Consider the following 17973-nt stretch of genomic DNA (forward strand, 5'->3'; position numbering starts at 1 on the left):
GATTACATTTACCTTATTTGGTATTGTAAGACACTGTCATGTGTCCTTTGTGTGGCCTTTTTGTTTTTCTTTTCTATTTACATTTTTTGCTGAGAACAAAGCAGTCAGTAATACAGTTTTGTCTTTGTCTGTCGTGATCTGGTGCATGCCCAAGTGAATGAAAACTGTTTGTTTACGTAATCTGCTCTTCATTGGTCTACATTCAGATTGCCAGACTGTGCTAGTGGAGCTGCTCGTTGCCATGGTGAGCCAGCGAATCACAGCGGAGGAACTGGCTCTGTTGATTCGCCTCTTCCTGGAAAAGACCCCACCTACTGTAAATAGCCAACTCAATCAGTCACTCGGCAATGCACTGTTAGTTTACGTTCAGGGTGTTGACACTGATAACATGTGCTCACACTGTCGGCACATTCAATTTTTTAACAGGAACAAGAACTGTTTGTAAGACAACCTTCCTGTCACACTTACTTCTCACTTATCAAACCATAAAGCTCCCCTGGGCCCACGTCATTCTATATACAATTAACACCAATGTGTGAAGAACAGATGTGGCGCTACAACTTATTTCCACGGATCTGTGTTTAATTGGAATCCGGCACCAGACATCATTAATAAATTCAAGAAACATGGTCCCAAAAGGGAAGACGGGTTTATTTTTAACCATGTGAACATAGTGGCATGTGACCTGTGCTTTACATCTTTGAAAATGAGACATATGAGTGACTTCTACTGACCAGATATGATTCTTTTTACTCATTTTGTACTGCTTCCCAGGTTTTTTTCTATTAGACAGTGTGTTTTGCTGCATTGTATCAAGACTCAGGTTTAATGCTGAGCTGTTTTAGATGGATCGCACTGTTAAAGCAATTAAACTGCTCAGTAATGTGTGGATGTGATTTGTCTTCATTTTCTTCAGTTCATTTAGGGATTAAAAAAACGTATCTGAAAAATTGTAAACACCCAGAGTTGGCAAAAACTATCAAGTGTTTTCTTTATCAAATCTAAAATGATAGACTATCCTTCTCACTCCCCCTTTTTACTTTGTTACCTGCAGGAGATTTTACTGAAAGGCATCCTACAAATCGTTGAAGCCAACGTGAATATAGAACCTCTTCACTTACTTACCTTTCCGATAATCCTCGGGGCGTCGACCCCAGGAGGGGTGCCCGCTGGCTCCAGACAGAACGGTGCTGCTGGCGGGAAAAGTGTTGGTTTGATCTGGAAGGGCAAACTTTCTCCTGGGCGCAGGGAGGGGGATAGTGACTACAGACCGAGCCACCTCCGTTCCTCTCCCTGGCACATTGCTCCTCTCCACTTGCCCCTGGTAGGACAGAACTGCTGGCCCCACATGGCTAGCGGCTTCAGTGCCTCTATGTGGCTTAGAGTGGCAGAGCAGGAAGAGAAGGATGGGGACAAAGACAAAGACAAAGGTGAGACACAGATACATCACCAAGACCATTTTAGTCCCAAATATGAACTGGTTTTGAGATTCTTTAGTCATTGTTTTACAGAGGAGAGTAACCCTTCTGCAGAGCCCCACCAAGGCTCCTCTCAGGCTGAGATGAGATTAGTAGAGGAAGGTCTCATTCATATTCTGTCCATGGGCTCCAAAGCACTGATGCTTCAAGTGTGGGCAGACTTCACTACAGGCTCTCTCACATTCAGGTGAGCTCCGGTGTAGACCACAATCTCAAAGATGCATGTGAAAAATGGGTTACTATTTCTTAAGTATTTGTAGTTTAAGGACCTTGAAGTATTGTAATGTGCTGTTCCCTCAGGATTTGCATTGACCCAAACGATGAGATAAAAGCAGGGCTGCTGGCTCAGGCAGATTCTGGTGAGGAACTACTCAGGGCGGGCCAGTGGCAGCACCTCGGCCTCACTTACACCCAGCAGCCAGAGGGCAAGAAGAACATCCATGGGCGTGTGGTTGTCTGGGTGTGTGGCATCAGGTGAGGAACGTGCAACGTGGCACTTCAGTTTTTAAATCTAGTAAATAGGTGAACATTAACCTTCACTTAATCTGCTCTCTGTTTCAGGAAATGTGAGGTGTCTTTGGACTACACCCTACCAAGAAAGTCCAGTTTATCATCTGACAGCAACAAAACCTTCTGCATGTTGGGCCACTGTACGCCGTCCTCTGAGGAGCTGTTAAAGCAGGGCGGACGCTGGAGCCTGGGCACTGTGCTTCTCTTCAATGGTAGGACCTCCTGTCATCTTTAGCTTTGTGTCTATAAGCTCTTAGACACTTAATCCTAGTCAGTCATTCATCGTCTTACTACATGCATAGCTGCAATCTGTTATAATCCTTTATATAATTGCATCTGTTCCCCCTCAGTGCTGCTCCCTGGTGGTGCACTGATGACCAACTTCTCTCTTATAAACAGTATATACTCTAAATACACTCACCAGCCATTATTATATTTATAAGGTAGACCTGGTGTTTAATAAAGTGTCAGTGTCTTCTGCTGCTGTTCCATATCTGCTAGAAAGTAGTTGGTTATGTGCGTTCACAGATGCTCTCCTGCATTCCTCTGTTGTAACCAGTGGTTATTTGAGTTACTGTTGCCTTTCTATCAGCTCCAACCAGTCTGGCCATTCTCCTCTGACCTCTGGCATCAACAAGGCATTTGCGCCCACAGAACTGCCACTCACTGGATCTTTTCTCTCTTTGGGACCATTCTCTGTAAACCCTAGATATGGTTGTGCATGAAAATCCCAGTAGATCAGCAGTTTCTGAAATACTCAGAGCAGCCCGTCTGGCACCAACAACAATGCCACGTTCAAAGTCACTTAAATCACCTTTCTCCCCCGTTCTGATGCTCGGTTTGAACTGCAGAAGATCATCTTGACCATGTCTATGTGCCTAAATGCACTGAGCTGCTTCCATGTGATTAGTTGATTAGAAATTTGCGTTAACGAGCAGTTGGACAGGTGCACCTAATAAAGTGACCGGTGAGTGTATACTGTTTAATGCTTTATGGGGCAGTTTTTTTTTTTAAAGCGCAACCGGTGTAGTAGCTGTAAAAGGCTGGTGTGATGTGTTGCGTGCTGTAGATTCTCAGCATTCTCTCGGGAGGCTAACTGAATACTTCTCTTGTTGCCTCTAATTGGCTGTGAATGGTTTGCCTCTCTGAGAACGCAACCTGTGAACCCAACTGATGTCTTTAGACAAGCTTTAGCCTGTACGCTGTCATAAGTAGCAGTTTCTTCTTGGAAAGGACAGAGAATCAACCACAAGTTTCATGAAAACGAGAAATAAAACATCAAGATTCACCATGGGTCTCGCTCTGTCTCATATTGTAGCTTATTACTTTATGGTTTATTTACTCACACATTACTTCTTGGGTTGATTTTCCTTTTTGGATTTCTCACAATACTGTTTTTCAACTTCTGTAATAATATGAATGTGCAGTGTTTTCCTCATTATGCCAATAGATGTAATCATAACTCCTTCCCTCCATATCTCAGGGTCTAGAATAGGATCTGAGGAGGCTCTCTACCTGTACACCAGCGGGCCTGACCTCACCTCCATCATGCCCTGCAAATATGGCAAGCCCAGTGGGACAGTCTCCAAGTTTGTGACTCTGGAAGGCCTGAAGTGTGAGCATGTACGAGAGCTTCTGATGAAGAATAAGGATGTGGACACAACGGCTTTAGTTGTAAGTATTTGTTTACATGAAGCATTAACTCAACATCCAAATCACAACAGAAAATGTGCATAAACATGAAATAGAAGAAATGTTTTAACGCCACTATCGTTTCACCCACGTCAAAATGCAGATTGACATTGCTGCTAGACCCTATACTGTATTTGTGATTCAAGTGCTCTGTAAGCGTAGCAGAGCCCCCCTATGTCTTATTTATTGTTTCATTTCACAGTGTATGAGTAATGTACTGTCCCTTTAGCCTTCAGTAATGATATTGCACGATAGGAAGTAATTCTTCCCCTATGAAAAAAAGCTGCAGCTCTTTCAGTGCGACTGAAAATAATGTTTCTCCCATTAAATGCTAATGGCTTTGTTGATAAGACAAGAAAAAATTATACTTTTCCCTCTGTATCTTGATCATTTCTGTTATGCTCTTACCGAGTCTAAACCAGATCTAATTTAATGCTAGAAATTGTAGCTCCAAGCTAGCTGACATGCTTGTTTGGATCAAACTCAATTTTTAAATACGTAAAACTGCAACTGCAAAAAATTAAAAGTTACAGGATTTAGGCGTGAAAATAATAGTGTGAATTGTGTTTCTGTATAGGAGAGCTTGGCAGTAGTGTATGCCCCCAGCAGTCCCAGAGTCTACACTATCTATGAGCCTGTAATCCGACTGAAGGGTCAGGCCAAGACGGTGGTCACACAGCGTCCGTTCAGCTCCAAGGAAGTGCAGAGCGTTTCCTTGGAGCCAAATTCTCTCAGAGCTCTGCTCCCCACTGAAACACATGGCCTGCAGAGCGTCCTGCACAAGATCGGAGGAACAGGAAATTTTGTCTTCCTCTTCGCACAGGTAGGATGGTACACATTTATAATGGAGCTCTATTTCTAGCTGAGTAAGAGAGAGATCTTGATTCCTAGTTGTTTTAATACATATGTTGTAATAAATATTTCTTTAATACTGTGGTTTTAGATTGATTGATTCCAGACAGGTAAAAGTGACAGCTTGATTTAATAAACCAGAACATATAACGGCACATGTTGATTGCATTCACTTCTGCTTGCCAGTAACTTTTTTAGGAAGGGATTTGATTTTTTTCAAGTCATAAACACTCTGATTGTATGTTTTACACCAGGGCTACTTTAGTAGAGCTTGATCGAGAGAGGTGATAAAAAATACCAAATTGTTTTGATCATTTGATCATCACATCTTCATTTAAGTAACTTTTCAAGCAAAAATGTCAAACATTTGATGATTCCAGCCCAATTTGCTTAAAATTGATATCTTTGTTTTTTGAACATCAGTCAAAAAAAGACTAGACATCACCTTGGCCTCTACAACATTATGAACAGGATTTCTTACTGATTTCTGATGTTTTGTAGACCAGCAATTAATCCTTAGTTGCAGCCCTACAGTTTAGAAACACATTTTATTTTAAAGTCTATACGCTGCTTCATACTAATACTCACAAAGGTGCTCCACATGACCAGCACTGCAAGAAAATGTATTTCTAGTCTCAAAAGATGAATAACAAATCTGTATTATTTTTTATAAGTACTGTATATTTAAAGACAAAGTCTGAACTGTTGAATTAGCTCAGTCACTAATCTTATTCTGATAATGTGACCTAATTAATTATGTCAGGTATAGGTCACCTACCTGCGTAGTATGAGGAAAGTCATAGAAGTTTTCTTACACTTGTTACTACTGTGATCACAATGACCGTAGTGGAATGTCACTTTTACGGACAAAATTTGATATGAGGCTCACATGTGCTTTTGTAAGAACACAATAACTGTCGCAGGAACAGTGTGAAATTATGTTTTAGAATGCTCTCTTCACATGTTCTTTTGTTGTGTGTTCTTCTGTTCCTCTGCTCCTCATCTGTGGGTCTGCGGCGTCCAGACGGTGCAGCTGAGTGACTGTGAGAAGACCCAGGCTCTGGCCCTGCGAGTGCTGCTGTCTTTGTCCAAGTTTAACCAACACCGTATCCATGAAATGGACTGTTACCATGGTTACTCCATGATCCACCAGGTCCTCATCAAGTCCAAATGCATCGTGGGATATCATATGCTGAAAGTGAGTCACACTGTGAGCTCTTTGTTGTCTTCAGTAACCACAACCTCTGCTGATCTGTGCAGTGAAACCGATTCACCTGCACTTGTTGTTTTTGTTTTGTTGTAATGCCGGTGCCTCTCTGAGCCGGTGTTGGTGACCCTGCTGTTACTTGACCCTCTGGCTGAGTCTGTAATTGAGCTGTGGGATGGCTGTGTGCTGAAATGGATTCTGTCTTACTTGATGAAACACTGAGCTCCTGCAGAGTTACACAGCACCTCTGATTGTCGCTTTACACTTCCACATACTATATTATATAGCTCCAATTGGTGATATTAAACACTCATAATCATCCCTATATCAAAAATACACATGCTGTGTTGTTTTTTTGTTCACTTGTACTTTTCTATTTATGCTGTAAAAAGAATTCCAGCTTCGATTCTAGCTCAGTCTGCCAGAGACTGTAAGATTTATAACCACTGCAGAGAAGCTGGTCACTAATGATAGACTCTGATCAATACAGTCAGGGCTGCTCATGCAGTAAATAGCTGTGGTTTTGACGGAGTGATAAGCACTACAAAATATTTTATTGGATCATTTACTGACAGTCCTCCCGTCTGGGATTGTAAGGCTGTTTCTGTAGAGATGGTAATTATCATTATGTTGATGTGTGTCTGATGAGAGCGACCAGCACTCTATAGTATAGAAACACTGTACAAGTGGTTGTATTTCTGATGTGGTGGCCATATTCTGTCCTTCCAGACTTTACTGGATGGATGTTGCAGTGCAGCCATCCTCATCCTGGGGGAAGATGGGCAGTTCCGTTTGGACACTGAGTCCATCGCTGTGGTGCAGGACATCAGGCTTCTGTCAGACGTCCTGTTGGACTGGAAGATCTGGGCCAAGGCTGAGGTTAGCACATTCATCACAGGATCAATCACATTTTATTAGTAACAGGAGACCTAACACAAAGTCTTACAAAACGTGACAGAATATACTTACATTAAGCACGGACAAAGATGAGCAATCATATTTATCTATTATCTATTAAAATTAAGACAAAAAATTAGTTGTTACAAGACATTTTATTGTTTTATTTTAAGTACAGCTACAGTAGGGATAAAGAGTAGAAATTAAGCTCTAGATGAGCAAACTATTTATATATAAATATATATATATTCAGTATTTTTCTCATGCTCAGTAGTGAAAAGTAAGAAAACAAGAAATCATTAATGCTGAATGGCTTTACTAAATCTGCACATTTGAAGTTTCTCAGGGTCTTTTCTAAGGTCTTTTATTTTATTTACATCCATTCCTAATGAGAGGAAGAAAGCTCAAAGCATCTTCATATATTGATAAGCTGGTAATAAATGTGTACAATTCAGGAGCAACTCTCAGTGATCATGATTTCCTTCTTTACCATGTGTCCAAAAAAATACCCAGAATTTAAAAGGAAAAATTAGTTTAAACAAATTTAAACCCGACCGAACGTTTAGGGAGGAAACACTGATGGACTGGTAAGCATGCTGGAATTAATAATGGAGGAATAATGGTACTCTCAGCCCCACCATCAGATGATGAAGAACCAGTTAATGCGTCTACCTCTCTATTGTCGTTCACTGTTTGTGTCGTTTCTGTCAGTGTGGAGTGTGGGAAACGCTGCTTGCTGCCTTAGAGATCCTCATCAGGGAGCACCACCCTCATCAGGTCTTCAACATCCGTCAGTTCCTCAAGGCAGAGGTAGTGCACCGCTTCCTGCTCACCTGCCAGGTGTTACAGGTAGGTCACGGCCACAAAGCTGCTCTCAAAATACCTCCATCTCTTCAGAGACTTTTACCCACTACATTATGTTTGTCTCAAGGAGCATCGGGACGAGCATCTGACTGCCATCCCGCAGGAAGTCTGTCTGTCATTCGTCAAAATCATCCAGGAGGTACTCGGCTCTCCCCCAGACATGGACCTGCTTAAACTCATCTACAACTTCCTGCTGGCTGTTCACCCACCTACCAACACTTACGTCTGCCACACTCCATCCAGCTTCTACTTCTCACTACACATTGGTGAGGAAGCAGTGTATTAGAAAGCAGCACCTCTGTATCAGAGGCAATGAAGAGACATTAATTGAGGTCATTGGGTTCTTTTGATGTTTCCTATTTGTCAGATGGGAAGCTGTACCAGGAGAAGGTGCAGTCCATTATGTATCTGAGGCACTCCAACAGTGGAGGAAAGTCTGCCAGCAGCTCTGTGGTGTCCCTCTCCCCAACTGTCTTTACAGATGCTCCCCATGAAGGTACAGCTGTTTCAACCCTATTACACTGACCTTCGAGAACTCCAGGGCACCCTACACAGTGGCGATGATTAAACATGCAGTATGTTGCTTGGAATCACATAAATAGAAGAATTAGAAGTGACTTCAGAAAGGGAAATCTGTTTAAAATGTTGAGAGCTGTATCAGTCACAAGAGTGCTACTGTTAGTAATGTAAACACCATTACTTCTAAGAAAAACTGATGCATGAGCATTATGTGTTTACGAAACACCCTCTAATCTTCCTGTTTTATGCTTTAAAAATGACTTAATCCAACTGCAGCTCTTAATGGTATTTCTTCTAAAGCCCTTTTTTATATATATTATAGCACTGTATGGCATTGGGAAAGGGGTGAATACATGTGTATACATGAAATACATTTAGCTGTGATACTATATATACTGTATATATATATATATATATATATATATATATATATATATATATATATATAACAGTGTAAATACAACTGACATTTCCTGTACTGACCTAAAGTTACTGGCTGTAACTCATTGTACAATGTTGTCAATGATTGGCCACGATTCTGCTCTGCCACATCATGCTATTCCTCACAGCCACAAGTTTACAATACTTGCACTGCAAGTATTGTAAACTTGTGGCTGTACAGTGCGTCAGCTTACAAATCAGGCTCCGATGCTGCCTTCGATATATTTGATTTATGAATCATTTTGATTTGTTTTCCAGGCCATCTCCACGTTCCCTCTCCTGAACATGGAGGTGATGAGCAGTCGTTACGCCCATCTAGCCTGGCACCATCTCCGTACTCCTCCCCTCTACTGACACCTCGACTTGGACACGGTAGCTCAAATGAGGCAGGTGAAGGTGACGGGGTCTCCCTCACCGCTCGGCAGGCTCTTGGAAGCACAGAGACACTCAAGAAGGGTGGAGGTGATGACCAGCTACTGAGCAGCTGTGAATCTGCCAAGACGATCTGTGAGTCCAAGGACGTAGGTGAGGGAGGAACCCTGCGCACTCCCTCCATCAGTGTGGAGGAGGAGCGCGACGAGGCAGCAGAGGTGGACAGTCTAGCGGAGGGCAGCGTTGGGGGGGCGGAGTCTGAGGACAGGTTTGACTGGGCCAGTGACGAGGCGCCACGCCGCCCTGACAGCCTGAAAGGCATCCAGTCCTTCCAGAGGAGCCACAGCAACCTGGCCAGTCTGGGCCTTGCCTTCCCAGCTCCAAATGGCTCGTTGGCTATCAGCCGCTGGCCAAGTTCGGCTGACCGAGGCTCCATGCCTGAAGACTGGGAGAGCTACACCTACTCTCCTAGCTACGAGAGGGCGCACAGCAAGACTGAGTCCAACGACAGGTATGCTGCCATAGTACCCTTTCACAATGCATTTCACCATATCTCAAGAAAATACTCTCAGGACGTTCTAGCTGAATGCTCAGTATCATAACTAATTAAAATATGAATTAAGTTAAACCATGCCAAACCTGGGCCCTTCTATAAATGACTTACAGTGAGCACTGACAGCCTCTTTCAACATTTTATCTATTTTGCATGTCCACCTGGGTTTTGGTACATCACTCCAAAAAAGATAAATACCTCGACCAGTATGCTTGATAACGTAGAGCTGTGTAGGGATTTGCATAATCTAAAAACAGTATTTGATTATGGTAATAACACTTAGCCAACTTTGAAAATGATTTGCGCTTCAGTGACATTTGCAGTTTATTTCTACCTGCCAGCCACCTGCTGACTTAAGCTGATAGGAAAATAAAAAAAAGATTTATTCCTTTTAATCCTTTTTTCTCACCCAAGTCACCTCTTGTCTTTTTTATTGGACACAACGTGGGCTGTCTGACATTAAGACATCTGATTTGATTTGTCGATAAATCTCAAGCAGAACGAAGAACGTTACGAAGCTTGCTGCGTGTTCACTGAGAAATACCTTATCTTCTGACTGAAGTTTTATAACACCAGGGTGCAAATTATTCATTCCCGCTTATCATAACAAATGTATATAGCCCTTTCTGTGTGCAGCATTGTTTTAACAGGAATCTGTCTGGTGCTGAGACATCGACAACCTAATAGCTTTCTCAAATCCAGCAGTGCTGATATATATACCTCATTAGAACAGTCAGGCTGTCTTCACAAAATACACGACAAGTTACTAACCTCATTTAATATTATTCGAATATACTCTATCTCTCTATATAAAACTCTATCTTTTCTTAGTATGTCATTTTGAGCTTTGATAGAGGAAATTTAGCACTAAAGTGTAAGCCGTTTTTCTAAGGTCCAGCACTGAGGACTGCCTGGTGCTGATCTGCTGCGGACTCTACGATCTCCTGAGGGGCATCTTGCAGGTGATGCCTGACCTCATGCTTGAGGAGGTAATGGACAAGCTCATTCAGCCAGACGCCCTCATTGTCCTGGTCAACCACTCGTCACCTCTCATCCAGCAAGGCGTCATGAAGGTTGGTTCAGTATCCTCTTTGATTCCTGGTTTCAAATCAGATCAACCTGCTTCTCAGTGTCTGGGACTCATCAAGCATTACTACATTTATAATGCTGGGAGATAAAATAGCATAAGTGTTTTTGCTCACTAACATTCTCAAAAGTCACAATTACACATTTGTTTTACATTTTAGAGGAGCTTAAGAGTCACTGTTTTTGTTAACTGTTTCCATTTGTTTCCAGTATTTATGCTAAGACTAAGCTAAGCTAAGACTAAGCTAAGCTAAGCGGATGCTGGAAGTATTTATCATACAGACATGAGAGTGCTATCAATCTTCTCATCCAACTCTTGGAATGACAGGAAATGCCTGAAAATGTCAAATTATACCGTTAACATGTTTTAACTTGTGACTCAAGATCTTACGGAAATATATTGCACTCTGAAATCTGTGCCAGGGTGTTAGCAGAGTATCACAATACATTGCCAGTGCTAAATCTAACTTTTCTGTTACTCCATAATATTCTGCCCCCCTCTTCTAGCTACTGGATGCATATTTTAGCAGAGCCCTCAAGGAGCAGAAGGAGAAGTTTCTAAAGAACCACGGCTTCTCACTGCTGGCCAACCAGCTGTACATCCACCAGGGCAGCCAGGGGCTCCTCGAATGCTTCCTGGAGATGCTGTTCGGACGGCCGGTGGGCCTAGAGGAAGAGTGAGTCCAGGGACAATACACTTCAATGCTCCACTGCAACTTAAGTTGAAAGTTTTATCTTAGAATATTATGCATAGGATTGTCTACTGCATGAATAAATGTGTTTGATGCACACATATTTGTGTACGTTGTAATATTTTTCTTTTCTGTGTTTTTTCTTTTCCAGTCTGGACCTGGAGGAAATGGAAAATATTTCACCCTTCAGAAGGCGCTGCATCATCCCAGTGTTGGGTCTTATTGAGAACTCCCTGTATGAGAACTCCTTGGTGCACAACATCCTGTGTATGCTGCTGCAGCTCCTCAACGCCTGCCCCAAGCTGGCAGACATCCTGCTGGACCACGGGCTGCTCTACGTCCTCTTTAACACCCTCTCCACTCTCAATGGCATGGAGAACGGGTACGTCTGCCAGAGCAGAGGAAGATTGACTTGAACCTTCAAAGCATTCATTAAATCACTAATCTTCCCGTTGTTCATTGATCTGGCATATGCAAGTGGTGAATTCACTCCCTCCCCTTCATATTTTCTTGTTTTTCTTGTACTCTCTCTGCAGTATTCCCCTGAATGACTACAAGCTCCTGGTGTGTGACATCCAGCAGCTGTTAGTAGCTGTGACAATCCACTCCTGCAGCTCTTCAGGGTCCCAGTACTTCCGCATCATCGAAGACCTCATTACCTTGCTGGGTTTCATGCAGACCAGCAAGATGCGACGCACGCAGGGTGAGGGCTGGATTTCTAAAAATCAATACACATGCAAAAAACATCAGTGTTGTCATCTACTACGCTCTGCAGTTTTGGATGATATCAAGCTGTCGAGCTCTGCTGCAGAACGGAACTGGGCTGTCAGTTCATTATCTACCACTACAGAGCGGAAACTCATTCGAAAAAAAATGTATAATTTGAGAAATATCTCACATCTCCATCTTCACAATAAATGGTTCTATCTGCCCCTTCAAAATGTATCTCTGCCATCTCTTTCCCATTGGTGCTTATTTCTTTGCTTTTTCTTTTGCTGTGATGTAATCATTCTCTAATCATAGAAACATTACAAATGCATTATGGCTCTGAAGATTGCACCCTTTTTTTGATTGTCATTTTAGTAATTATACTCTACTGTATTACTGAGTGCCACCATTTTGTGAGAAGGTACATGTTATTTATTCATTCATCATATATATCACATCATTAGCATAATCAACTATCCCAAATTGTTATAAAGCTAACTTCTCTTTTGTGAGGGCAAGTTTCAAGATAAGAATGTTACCCAAAAGTAATGGAATTTTAACACATTGCAGTGCCTGCACTCACTTCAGGGGACCTGAAAAAGAGAAAATATTGCCACAGCTGTCATCGCGGAGTCGTACAGAGACGTAAATAAAGAAAAATGGTCTGATATGAAGTTAGAAGCCATAAAAAATGCCAATGCCAATAAGATCTTAAACAAAAACTGTCAAACCCTTCAGTAAATTACCACAAACAAGTGTTTGTTTCCTCTGTGGAGAAAGTCAGACTATCTAAACATGATTATTATGTTTGTAAATAAGAGACGATAAAAGTACGATAAAAACATCACAAGCTCTCTTAAATCACTTTTTCGTGCCAATTTTAATTTGTTCTTGTGATTCTTGCATGAAGCTCATCTTTCAGAAGAAGAGCGTCAGGGTAGCTTTAAATATGACAAAGTTCACTGACTCCTTTGTTTTTTCCCCAGAGATGGCTGTGGCTTTGCAGTTCCGTGTCCTCCAGTCAGCGATTGAGTTCATAAAGACTACAGCCAATCAGGAACCTCAGAAGCTGAGCAGCTCCGTTAATACACCGAGCTCTTCACATTATGCCATCCATCAGAAACGCAAGAGCATCGCGGGTGAGTGTTTCAAAGTGATGCAACAGAACAAATCTGGTGTGCCGTTATTCTCAGTGTCGAGGTAAAATTGACCTCCATGTGTTTTCAGTCATTTCACTTCACCTTCACCTCTCTGTTTATTGATCCTCTCCTCGTCCTGATCTCAAGGTTCCATTGCCATGAAAGACTCCATTATCCCCCGCATCCCCAGACAGCACTACTGCTCCTATGGTCAGATACCCCTCTCCCCTCCCTTCAGCTTCCTGTCCCAGGACTCCCCCCTCCCCTCCCCCTCTGGAGCTCCATCCTACATGCTCCACTGTGACGCAGGTAGCTCGGTCCACAGCGGAGAACATCCTCCCCGTCATGGAGCATGTCTCCCGTTTTTTATTTTGCTGTGAACTCACCCTTTCCCTTGCACTCTGGGGATAATGTGCCCAGTACTCTTGTGTGCTACTGGTGCCTTTGTTTGTGAATGTTTGAATGCTTAACTCACTCAGTGTTAAGCATTTTAGTGCAGATTGCACTTTGATTAATTAATCATTATAATCTTCTTTGAGTTCAATGACTATTGCAAAGATATTTGCAAAACCTCACTCAACATTAAAAGGTATGTTAGCTAATACTTGTGCGCCCAATTTGACCATGAACCAATAATGTGCTTGTAGGCCGGCGTCGGTTCTCTCTGGCCCAGACCGACTCTCTCCTGATGAGGATGCGCTCCGTAGCCAGCGATGAGCTCAACCAGATGATGCAGAGGAGGATGAGCCAGGAAAACCCCATTCGTGCCAGTGAGACTGAGTTCGTCCAACGGCTGCAAAGGCTTGTGGTTCTTGCTGTCAACAGACTCATTTACCATGGTAAAAGAAGCTTCTCCCACTTATCTGTTCCAAACTTTTCTATTGTATTTTCACCTTTCATGAGCGTAAACCGAACTCGCTGCCTAATCCTGGTCCTGTTTGAATGTGCTTCTAATTTCAGATGTGAGCCAGGACTTATTTGACCTGCTGAATATTCCTGACTCTCCAGAACAACATCTTTTCACACCAGATCAAGGTGATCAACAACAGGACGAGAGCGGCGCAGCCTCTGTCCCACACTCTCCCACTCCCTTCACCCTGCCGCCTGCCAGCAAGAAGAGCTTTCAGAAAGACATCCTAAAGCTCATGATGGACGGGATCAAAATAAGCCTGGTAGGGACGACACTGAGAACTCTTTTTTTTTTTTAGCTGTATTGCGAGGCCTTGCGTTGATGGTTTTTGATCTCACAGGGCAGCGCGGGTCGAGGAGGAGCACCGCATCAGCAGTGGCGAAGGATCCTGTGGTCGTGTCGGGACACTTTTCGGGTCCAAATCGGCCGCCTGCTTGTGCACACACTCAGCCCTGCGCTTCCCCTGTCTGACAGGAAGGATTCGCTGGAGTTTGTGTTTGATCCCAGACATTTGGATATCCTCAAGGAGAGCCTCAGCCCGGGTCTAGAGGTGAGCGAGAAAGAAATGCGTCATTAAAGTCTATTTGTCACCTCACACGTCAACTTTGCTTTCACTCACTGCCAAGTAAGAAAGATCTATCTCTGCTCATTTTTACCCGCCCAATGCAGAAATTGTGTTGATTCCAGGGGAAAGAGTGAGTGATTTTCACTCCTTTTAAAGAAGTTTTCCAGGAGCTGTCAGACAGTGGCTCTAAAATAACTCTGATAGATGTTTTCATGCTGTTCAGCAGCACTCTTGCATCGCCATGGGAGTCTTCCACTCTACCTCCTCTCAGGCTTTACTGAGGGTCAACTTGCTGGATAAGACTTGTTTCCTGTCCATCAATGTGTGCCACTTGCTTCAGACAAAAATAGAAAAAATCTGCTTTGTTTTACTCTCTCTCTCTTTCACTCAGCATGGACCAAAGTTGTCACTGTACTTGTATGAGATGCTGCACGATCACAAGGACAGCCTCACCAAAGACGAGCAGAACGCCGTGGGTGTATTCATGACCTCACTCAAGCTTTGTGGCCATCGCTGCATCCCACCCAATGCTCCTCACAAACAAGACTTGCTCAAGGCCATAAAAGAGGTAAGTCATAGCTAAGCCTTCAGAGCCTTTTTTTTGTCAAACTCAAGGCAGCAGTATGAATAATCAACTTTTGTGCAGGTGGAAAATCTTGGTCATCCATAAATGCAGCCTGTCAGGTTTCTTTATATAGAAAACAAAGCTAATGCATCTAATTTACTTGTAATTGTATCCATACAGGAGAAAATCAAGTATGAAGTAGAAGAGAAAACCAGCAAAGTGGCGTGGGAAAAGAAAATGGCCAACACTCAGAGGAAGTGAGTTGGGGCTTTTGTACAAGGAAAGGTTGGTAAGAACCGTTACTTTGTTCCACTCTTCTATTCACTCAAGTATTTCTTCTTCCTCTGCAGTCTTATCCAGAGGCTGGATGGAAAGTCCAAGGACATTTCAAAGATTGCAGCTGATATCACTCAGAATGTTTCTCTGCGACAAGGCATGGAGAGAAAGAAAGTCATCCAGCACATCAGGGGACTCTATAAGACTGACCTCAGCGCCAGCCGACACTGGCAGGAGCTGGTGCAGCAACTCACGCATGATCGGTAGGCATCAGATTTTACATCTCACAGGAGCTTACCCGATATTGGAACAAAGTACAATAATCATAAACGATGATTATTATTCTCATGGTCATATTTTAATGGGAAACAATGAGGTTCTTTGGATGAAAACATTTGACAAAATTAAAAGATGATCTCAGACATACAGAGAACCAGAATACCTGTAAACCAATTAAATGTAGCCAGGACTTAAGACAGGTTTAAGAGTCGACAGCAATTATAGCTGCTCTGTCAAGCTGCGCAAGTGCACAGCTCAGAGCTAAATGCTAACATCAGCATGCTAACATGATCTAAAATAACTATACTAACATGCTGATACTTAATAGGTACAATATTGAGCATGTTTACCATATTAGTTCAGCATGTTAACACAAATTCTTTGATCTGCTCGTGGCACTACATTCTCTGGACCAAAAGTGGTTCACCGAAGGGCCATTGGCATCCTTGAAGCCTAAATTCTGTTGCGACACAGTGGTTACTGTTCTCTAATTTTACTGTTTTTTCCCTTGATTATTTAAAAAAATGTGCTAGTACAGCCTAAGTATATCAAATTCTGAACAATAAAAAATAACACTAAGTATTATTACCGAAAACAATATTGAGGACATGACCTTAGTCTCTGCAGTGAGGTTAGGTAAGAGAAAATGTTAAAGAGTGCTTTAATATTCTGTTTCAGTGCGGTGTGGTATGACCAGACATCCTACCCAACGTCCTGGCAGTTGGACCCTACTGAAGGGCCGAACCGGGAGCGACGTCGGCTACAGAGATGCTACCTCACCATCCCTAACAAGTACTTGCTCAAAGACAGACGCCAGGCTGAAGGTGAAGAAGCAGGAGCAGATGCAACATTCTGTCCAGTATTAGTGTGTTTTTCTCCTTTTTAGCGTTCTTAATCTGACTTCCATGTCTTGTTTAGACACAATGAAGCCACCGTTGTCCTTCCTGTTTGAGGATAAGACCCACTCCTCCTTCTCCTCCACTGTCAAAGACAAAGCAACCAGCGAGCCCATCAGGTATCAATTTTTACCCTCTCAGGAAGACGGGGTGATTTAAAGCAACTTGTGCTACATTTTGTGGTGTCGATGCTTTATTCAGATGGTGTATTTCTTGTATGAGAAATGTCTCTTTGTCCTTAGGTTCACCAGACGGTGCATCAGTGTCGCCCCCTCCAGAGAGACAGCAGGGGAGCTACTTCTGGGTAAGACACTGACCATTTTTCACAGCTGCTCCATGCATAATAAAGTCCGCCGGTCACAAGTCACAAAGAGTAATGTGCTCTCTCTGAGGCATGAGAGGATATTGCTCTCCCCTCACACACAAGTGTTTATTAGTTATTCAGCGGGAAGCTTTGTTTTTTCTTGCTCGTAGTACACAGAATCTCACTCACCTTGTGTTGTCTCACAGGAAAGTCTGGGATGTACTTTGTGGAGGACAATGCTGCTGATGCTCATGACAACCAGGTAAAGCCAGAGGCCTCTTCAGGATTATTCTCTGTCGAAGGGTTACGTGCCTGGAGACTTAACACCAGATGTGTTTGTGTTCGGACAGAGCCTTCACGGGGAGACCGAGGCACCTTCTTTCTCCTGGACATACGAGGAGATCAAGGAGGTGCACAAGCGCTGGTGGCAGCTAAGGGACAACGCTGTGGAGATATTCCTCACCAACGGCAGGACCCTGCTGTTAGCCTTTGACAACACCAAGGTGAGGCAAAAACACTTACTTGGAATAATATAACAAGGTAGCCATGATGCGGCTGGAAAGCTGGCTGAAGAAGAATTGAGTTGGCTTATCATCCATAACTAGACTACTCAGCAGACTTCAAGAAAAAGATTTAGCTTCATGGGATGGACTTTGATGAAAATGACAAGTTGACAAAGATGCTAAAAAGACGTATGAATTGATCAATTCATGCAGCCTGAAAATATTTGCAGTGAGGATTATTTGTGTTCTGTGCCTAGAATCAATCATGATGATAAGATACGCTGCCATAATACTTTACAGGAAAAACATTGTTTTTCAGAATCAAACCTTTCCTGAATAAATAGCCAAAAAGATTTTCCCCCTGAGCATTAATTTCAAGTTTAGACTGATACTACAGAAATATGTATGTGTCTGAATGAGGCGCTCCATCTGTAAATGTTCTTCTCTACACCGGAGATCAAAATTACAGAACAAATTATCAATACTTGTTTAAAAAACAACTTTATTTTGTGAGAAAAAGCAGTGAGAAAAATTAGAGAAAAGTAACCACAGTATCACAAAAGAAGATTTAAACAATGTTTTCTTAGGGCTATAGGATTCAAAAATGAACAGGAAGTGTAGAGGCCGCAGTTTTGAACTAGAAGACCATGTCCATCGATTTGCAG

General features: G+C 42.6%; 1 protein-coding gene across 6 annotated transcripts in view; it reads left to right on the forward strand.

The window, feature by feature from the left end:
* Nucleotides 1-17973, forward strand: part of lyst (lysosomal trafficking regulator) — a 60788-nt gene that overhangs the window by 35382 nt on the left and 7433 nt on the right. For 3 of the 6 annotated variants that reach the window (XM_083923557.1, XM_083923558.1, XM_083923559.1), the window contains exons 12-39: nucleotides 207-316; nucleotides 1055-1665; nucleotides 1779-1952; nucleotides 2040-2200; nucleotides 3472-3662; nucleotides 4258-4503; nucleotides 5557-5730; nucleotides 6469-6618; nucleotides 7348-7485; nucleotides 7568-7766; nucleotides 7868-7996; nucleotides 8719-9343; nucleotides 10278-10458; nucleotides 10979-11148; nucleotides 11315-11545; nucleotides 11700-11866; nucleotides 12858-13010; nucleotides 13658-13849; nucleotides 13971-14182; nucleotides 14261-14470; nucleotides 14877-15053; nucleotides 15231-15307; nucleotides 15401-15589; nucleotides 16284-16429; nucleotides 16524-16620; nucleotides 16744-16805; nucleotides 17012-17067; nucleotides 17156-17308. In XM_083923557.1, coding sequence (XP_083779683.1) covers nucleotides 207-316; nucleotides 1055-1665; nucleotides 1779-1952; nucleotides 2040-2200; nucleotides 3472-3662; nucleotides 4258-4503; nucleotides 5557-5730; nucleotides 6469-6618; nucleotides 7348-7485; nucleotides 7568-7766; nucleotides 7868-7996; nucleotides 8719-9343; nucleotides 10278-10458; nucleotides 10979-11148; nucleotides 11315-11545; nucleotides 11700-11866; nucleotides 12858-13010; nucleotides 13658-13849; nucleotides 13971-14182; nucleotides 14261-14470; nucleotides 14877-15053; nucleotides 15231-15307; nucleotides 15401-15589; nucleotides 16284-16429; nucleotides 16524-16620; nucleotides 16744-16805; nucleotides 17012-17067; nucleotides 17156-17308 — 5381 coding nt within the window. The remainder of the gene's footprint in view (nucleotides 1-206; nucleotides 317-1054; nucleotides 1666-1778; nucleotides 1953-2039; nucleotides 2201-3471; nucleotides 3663-4257; nucleotides 4504-5556; nucleotides 5731-6468; nucleotides 6619-7347; nucleotides 7486-7567; nucleotides 7767-7867; nucleotides 7997-8718; nucleotides 9344-10277; nucleotides 10459-10978; nucleotides 11149-11314; nucleotides 11546-11699; nucleotides 11867-12857; nucleotides 13011-13657; nucleotides 13850-13970; nucleotides 14183-14260; nucleotides 14471-14876; nucleotides 15054-15230; nucleotides 15308-15400; nucleotides 15590-16283; nucleotides 16430-16523; nucleotides 16621-16743; nucleotides 16806-17011; nucleotides 17068-17155; nucleotides 17309-17973) is intronic. The other 3 variants (XM_083923561.1, XM_083923562.1, XM_083923560.1) reach the window with 2 other exon arrangements.

This window comes from Echiichthys vipera (genome assembly GCF_963691815.1).
Source record: "Echiichthys vipera genome assembly, chromosome: 11".
Lineage (NCBI taxonomy): Eukaryota > Metazoa > Chordata > Actinopteri > Perciformes > Trachinidae > Echiichthys > Echiichthys vipera.